Source organism: Mandrillus leucophaeus, unplaced genomic scaffold (genome assembly GCF_000951045.1).
Source record: "Mandrillus leucophaeus isolate KB7577 unplaced genomic scaffold, Mleu.le_1.0 Scaffold163, whole genome shotgun sequence".
Classification (NCBI taxonomy): domain Eukaryota; kingdom Metazoa; phylum Chordata; class Mammalia; order Primates; family Cercopithecidae; genus Mandrillus; species Mandrillus leucophaeus.
Window position 1 is genome coordinate 2,634,555 of NW_012101621.1, and position 6,780 is coordinate 2,641,334.

General features: G+C 41.8%; 1 protein-coding gene across 1 annotated transcript; it reads right to left on the reverse strand.

The window, feature by feature from the left end:
• Nucleotides 1–3,737: 3,737 nt before the first annotated feature.
• Nucleotides 3,738–4,830, reverse strand: LOC105536769 (olfactory receptor 10G2). The gene has a single exon (XM_011976266.1). The coding sequence runs from the start codon at nt 4,736–4,738 to the stop codon at nt 3,794–3,796; it is 945 nt and encodes a 314-aa protein (XP_011831656.1). The 5' UTR covers nt 4,739–4,830; the 3' UTR covers nt 3,738–3,793.
• Nucleotides 4,831–6,780: the final 1,950 nt, after the last annotated feature.

Below are 6,780 nucleotides of genomic sequence, written 5' to 3' on the forward strand. Positions count from 1 at the left end.
TGGGAGGCCGAGATGGGCAGATAACAAGGTCAGGAGTTCGAGACCAGCCTGGCCAATATGGTGAAACTCTGTCTCTACTAAAAACACAAAAATTAGCTGGGCGTGGTGGTGGGCACCTGTAATTCCAGCTACTCAGGAGGCTGAGGCTGGAGAATCGCTTGAACCTGGGAGGCGGAGGTTGCAGTGAGCTGTGATGGCGCCACTGTACTCCAGCCTGGGTGACAGAGTGAGACTCCATCTTAAAAAAAAAAAAAAAAAGAAAAAGAAAATGAGGATGAAACACAGCTTTGGTTGAATGTTCCACCAGGCAGTATTCTGTGTGTCTTTTGAGCAAGTGCAAGCACATAATTTTCCTATTTGCCATCTTTCTGAATCTCAATCGAGTGCTTCCTGCCTGGAAGCCATTAGTTCACATATTTGACTCACATATACTCTGAATTTTAAGTGTATTTTGACTCTGCCTCTACAGTGGTTACCACATGCTTATCCATTATTCATTATTGAGTTTTATATGCATTTGTACTTTTCAACTGACCCATATCCATCCATTGGTCATATATGAGCTTTCCCTCGGCTCTGTTCTCCTGGGCCAATTTTGGGCATGGACTTTTATACTCACCTTCTCATTTTGTCCCAGCCATTCCTCAGTTATCCCCTCAGCTGAAACTTGACTTCTGTGAAAGCACTTAGTCACTGAGTGTGGGGATGGAGGTGACTTGAAAAGCAGGCGCTATATCTCATAATTAAATTATGTAATGTGGTACTTCAGAATCTCCTGGTCTCTGTTGTTACATTTCCTTATGAACTTCTGAGGGGATTAGGAAGTATTTCAGAACTTCCTTTCCTAGGTAGGCATACCATTTTTTTTTTTTTTTAATATGGAGTCTTGCTCTGTTGCCCAGGCTGGAGTACAGTGGTGTGATCTCAGCTCACTGCAACTTCCACTTCCCAGGTTCAAGCTATTCTCATGTCTCAGCCTCCCGAGTAGCTGGGATTACAGGTGTCCACCACTGCACCCAGTTAATTTTTGTATTTTTAGTAGAGACGGGTTTTTGCCATGTTGGTCAGGTTGGTCTCGAACTCCCGACCTCATGAGATCTGCCCACCTCGGCCTCCCAAAGTGCTGGGATTACAGGTGTGAGCCACCGCACCCAGCTGTTTCACAGTTTTGACTCACAGTTTTCTTTGTGTTGAGGCTAGGTGAGTTCCTGCTAACAGCTCTGTACCACACACACACACAAATCACTCAGTATCACTTAAGATTAGTTCTGTTTTAATGATGAACTTAGCATTCATACATATATAATCTTAAGAGTAGTTATAGTTTGTGGATGAACTTACATATGACCTTAAGATCACATCTCTTCTGCCAGGCACGGTGGCTCACACCTGTAATCCCAGCACTTTGGGAGACTGAGGAAGTTAAGTGACCTACCAGCTTTCATATTTAGCATGAATCATGGGCGGATCACGAGGTCAGGAGATCGAGACCATCCTGGTTAACACGGTGAAGCCCAGTCTCTACTAAAAAATATAAAAAATTAGCTGGGTGCCTGTAGTCCCAGTTACTTGGGAGGCTGAGGCAGGAGAATGGCGTGAACTTGCGAGGCGGAGGTTGCAGTGAGCCGAGATTGCACCCCTGCACTCCAGGCTGGGGCGACAGAGCGAGATTCCATCTCAAAAAAAAAAAAAAAAAAGATCTCATCTCTTCTAACAAGAACAATATAGCACATTGGCTTAAGTGTCACATGGAAGACTTGTCAGACCAATCAATGTCTTCTAGATTCTATTAGAAATGCTGTTTTGTAAATGTCCAGTTGGCAATTTTCAATGGCTTGTTTCAAGATTAGCGAATTATTGTGGACTCTGCACTGCCTTGCTTGTCGTCTCTCATACTGTGTGTAACATGTATTATATGTATTTATAACATATATCCTTCCTGATATTATGGTATTTCTGTATAGCACAGAGTAATTCTTCTATCCACATTAATATATTTTTACATTTATGAATTTTGAATCTTTCCATGCATTTGTTTTAATTTTACTGTTAAACTGTTAAAATGGGCCAACATGACACCACACATCCAAGGAAGTGAAAAATATGTCAGTGAATGAAAGAATGCTTTTACCTTGCTTTCATTTATTCACCAAGGAACTGTCCATACTTGCCTTTAGGTTGCCATGTAGTTGAATCTTCTGTCTTTAGTTTCTCTTAAATGTTCTTTTTTTTTTTTCCAGGTGAGACCAGGGCAGGTAATGTGCTGAACTGACAATAATTTCTTTATTTTAAGATACATTTCAAGAGACTTTCCCAGTGCTATTTCAATTCAGCAACAAATATTGATATCTGTGTGTGCTCCTAGTTATTAGGCAATAGAGGCAGACAAACACAAATGAATGCTTTATGTCCTTTGAGGGCTCACAATCCACTTGAGGTGGAAAGAGAGATAAATTCCTTTTTTTTTTTTTTTTTTAGACGAAGCCTCTCACTGCCGCCCAGGCTGGAGTGCAGTGGTGCAATCTCTGCTCACTGCAACCTCCACCTCCTGGGTTTAAGCAATTCTCCTGCCTCAGCCTCCCAAGCAGTTGGGATTACAGATGTCTGCCACCATGCCTGGCTAATTTTTTGTATTTTTGGTAGAGGTGGGGTTTCACTATGTTGGCCAGGCTGGTCTTGAACTCCTGACTTTGTGATCCACCTGCCTTGGCCTCTCAAAGTGCTGGGATTACAGGCATGAACCACTGCACCCGGTGAGAGATAAATTCTTGACTGTAATACATGACAGACTGTGGCAAGGTCTATAGTAAAGAAGTGATGGCAATACCAGGGAAGAGGAGTTAAGTCCTGCCTGAGAAAAACAGATGAGGAAATATTTAATACGGATCTGAAGGAAGCATAAATTGTCACTTGGTCAATATGGAGAGGGAGGACTTACATTCTAGACAGAAGAGAGAGCTTGAGCAAAAGAGCACAGGCAAGTATAGGGCACGCTCACGGAACGGCAATACATCAGTGAGGGTGGGAGAGGCAAGCGGTGGAAATGGCTTAAGAGAACATGTATGTGAGGCCAAGATTGCACTGGACTTTGAATTCCATATTAAGGAGCCTGGCCTTATTCATTCTATATTCACTGAAGAGTCCTACAGATTCTGTGTTTCAGAGGGTAATTTTGTTTGTGGTACAGATGAAGAAGAAAAGGACAAAAGACTAGTCAGGAATTAAGAGAGACAGTTTACATCGATTCAGTTTGAGCTGGTTTCACAGTTTTGAGGAGACAGAATTTGATGTATTAGCACATGACGAGGATGAGGGACAGGAAAAAAAACAGAATAGTCCAGAATTTTCGAGTTCAAGTGCTTGGAAATATTCATGCCATGCACAAGCAAAGAAATGGAATTTAGAGAGGTCTAGGATTAGGAGCAAAGACAATGAGAAAAGGGGTTATAGAGCCCCCTTTTTACTTTTGTCATATTTTCTGGCATGGTATACCTTCTAAGATACTGACACATTCTCATCTTATTCAACCTTTGGTAAGGCATTTTCTCATCTTACAAGATAGTCAGAGGTGATAGAAGTAATGAATCCATTTATTTCTAAAAGATTATGTAAAACAACTTGAACCAGTTTAATTAGGAGAAAAGATTTTGGGTCAAAAGAATTCAGAATTTTCTGCCAAAGAAAATGCAAGTAAATTCACTTTAAATCATTAGCAATTTATTGGGCATTTGTCACATGTAGCAGTAGCTGAAGAGAGTGGCAGTGATGATGATGCAGGTGTAGTTACTTATTTTCATTCAGTCCCTCGACCTGCTGTCATCCTCTTCAGAGCAGACTTCACTTCTTGATTCCTCAGTGTGTAGATGAGGGGGTTCAGGAATGGAGTGACAACAGTGTAAAACACAGCCACTGCCCCATCCAGGGGGCTCTTGGAGCCAGCCCTAAGGTAGATGAAAATACAGGGAACATAGTAGACTGTGACCACAGTTAGGTGGGAGCCACAGGTAGAGAAGGCCCGGCGCCTCCCATCAGCGGTGCGTATCTTCAGGATGGCATGGACTATGTTGGCATAGGAAAGTAGAATTAACATGAAGCAACTGGCGGCCACTACTCCGATGTCCACAAAGGTCACAAGCTCATTGACAGTTGTGTCAGCACAGGCCAGTCTCAATACTGCAGGGATGTCACAGATAAAGTAATCTACCTGATTGGGCCCACAATAGGGTAGGCGGAAGGTCAGGGTGGCCTGGATAGACCCATGAATGGAGCCAGCGACCCAAGCTCCAGCCACAAGGACTGTGCATAACCTCCCATTCATGAGCACTGGGTAGCGCAGGGGTAGACATATTGCCAGGTACCTGTCATAGGCCATCAAGGTGTAGAGGAAGCACTGGATGCTGCCCAGGAAGTGAAAGAAATACAGCTGAGCCACACAGCCACCAAACGGGATAGCCTTGCTGGCAGGAGTGAAGTTTAAAATAATTCGAGGAACGATGACTGAGGAGAGCCACATGTCCAGGAATGAGAGCACTCCCAGAAGAATGTACATGGGGCGAGCATGGAGCTTCGGGTCAGCCCACACGGTGAGCAGAATGAGCAGGTTCCCCAGCTGTGTGAGGATGTAAATGATGAAGAAGACCAGGAAGAGGAGGCTTCTTAGATTTGGGGGGTGAGACAAGCCCAGGAGAATGAAATCTGTCACCACAGTGTCCAGCGATGTGTTTTTGGTCTTTCCCATGTCTTTTTGTAGTCTGCTGAGATGAATGGTGAAGTCTGACAAGAGAAACACAGCACAATGATGTTGTAAGTGAATGCTTTTGTCGGATGATTGGTGCCTAGGAATTATGAGATAAACAAGATAGTGTTAAATTGGTTTTTAAAAGAGGAGGTGGTGTCACCATTAGTTATTTAGGTTACTTAATAGGAGAAGCCCTCCAGAGGCTGGTTAGTTTCCTAGATGGGAGGAAACTCTTGTCCATAGAGAGATACTGAGAGGCAGGATTTGCCAGATGAAGGAAGAGGGACACATGAGAGTGATAAAGAAGTATCGAAAACTCCAACCAAAAAGTGAGTTCACCAAGGAGGGGCTAAGGTTGACACAGAGAAGTGTGGAACAAACACCCTACAATGACCACATCGACTTTTTCTTCACCTACTGTCATTGTCCCCTTTGTCCTCAGCTAAAATCTCATCTCCTCACCATAGCATGCAAAAATATTCCTTATCTGCCCCTTATTCATATCGCTATTGTATCACTTGTAATTCCTTCTCATTGTTGGGATGCATGACACTCCTCAAGGTTCTCACCGCAGCGTGCTCTAACTTGGGACTTAGGCACACACTATCTTTTCCGCTCCCTTCACATAGGTAGTGCCCACTTTTCCTTCAGGATTCAGTTCGGGAGTCTTCACCTTCAAGAAGACTTTCCCGATCCCTGAGGGCAATGCTTATACTTTTCAGAGCACATACATTATGTTGCATTGTCTGATTTTTTTTTCTCCCTTAGTAGTCATCCTGTCTAGCACACTAAAAGTGATAAATACCATAATTATTTTCTGAATGACTGAGGTAGATTGAATGGATGTTGCCAAATCCCCCTGACTGAATACATTGTTCTCTGCTTGATCTTTTTTGTCTGACCCTTGTGCCCACGCGGCTGGGACTTTTAGGTCAAGGGACCATCTTATTCATTATGTAATATGGGTGTAATTTCATTATTAAAAAACTCCAAGAAACACTCATGCCTGTTTTTGCTCCAGGATATCATTTAGATTTATTTTGTTGATTTATATGGTTCATTGGTTTGGGATTGGATTTTTTTTTTTGGTATGAGGTCACGGAGGAATTTTTATTGTTTGTTATAAAATCATTGATTAATGCAGGACTTGATCTTTTTTGTGCTTGTGTGTAATATCTATGTATTGCAGTCTGTCAAGCAGCAACTCTCTCTAAAGACCTTTACACATTTTCAAGTATCTGAACCAGATGATAAAATAGATAGAGGGATGGAATGTGTTTGTTTCACTCTTTTTGTTGAATAGGTTGCTTGATAAAGACTTTTCACTCTATGTATGGTTTGAGATGCATTTATCTTTCATTTAACTACAAAATATCTTTGTAATGCAAATGACTATTTTCAGAAAGCAATTAAAATGACAATAGATTAATTATAAATAACATGTGAACATTAATAAGTTTAACTATTTAATTTCTATCAGAAATTCTTCAAAGAAATTTTATCTTAAGTATTCTCTGAAAAAACTTAATTCATATGTTAGCATTCAAGAGTTATTAGTAGTAGTAATAATAATACTGAATATATCTGGCTCTTCGAAGTCTGTGGAAAATGTTAAACTTGCCCTTTGCCCACCAAGAACGAAGAACTATCAGATTTTTTTTTTTATTGTACTTCAAGTTCTAGGGCATATGTGCACAATGTGCAGGTTTGTTACATACGTATACATGTGCCATGTTGGTGTGCCGCACCCATCAACTCATCAGCAGAAATATCAGATTTTTATTGCCTGAGTTTTAGGATGGGAAAGCTAAATCTTATTTCTGTGGTTAGAATATAGACTATAGAGAAAAGAGGCCTGGTGCGGTGGCTCACGCCTGTAATCCCAGCACTTTGGGAGGCTGAGGCAGGCAGATCACCAGGTCAAGAGATTGAGACCACCCTGGCCAACATGGTGAAATCCCATCTCTACTAAAAATACAAAAAAATTAGATGGGTCTGGTGGCAGGGGCCTGTAGTCCCAGCTACTTGGAAAGTTCAGGCAG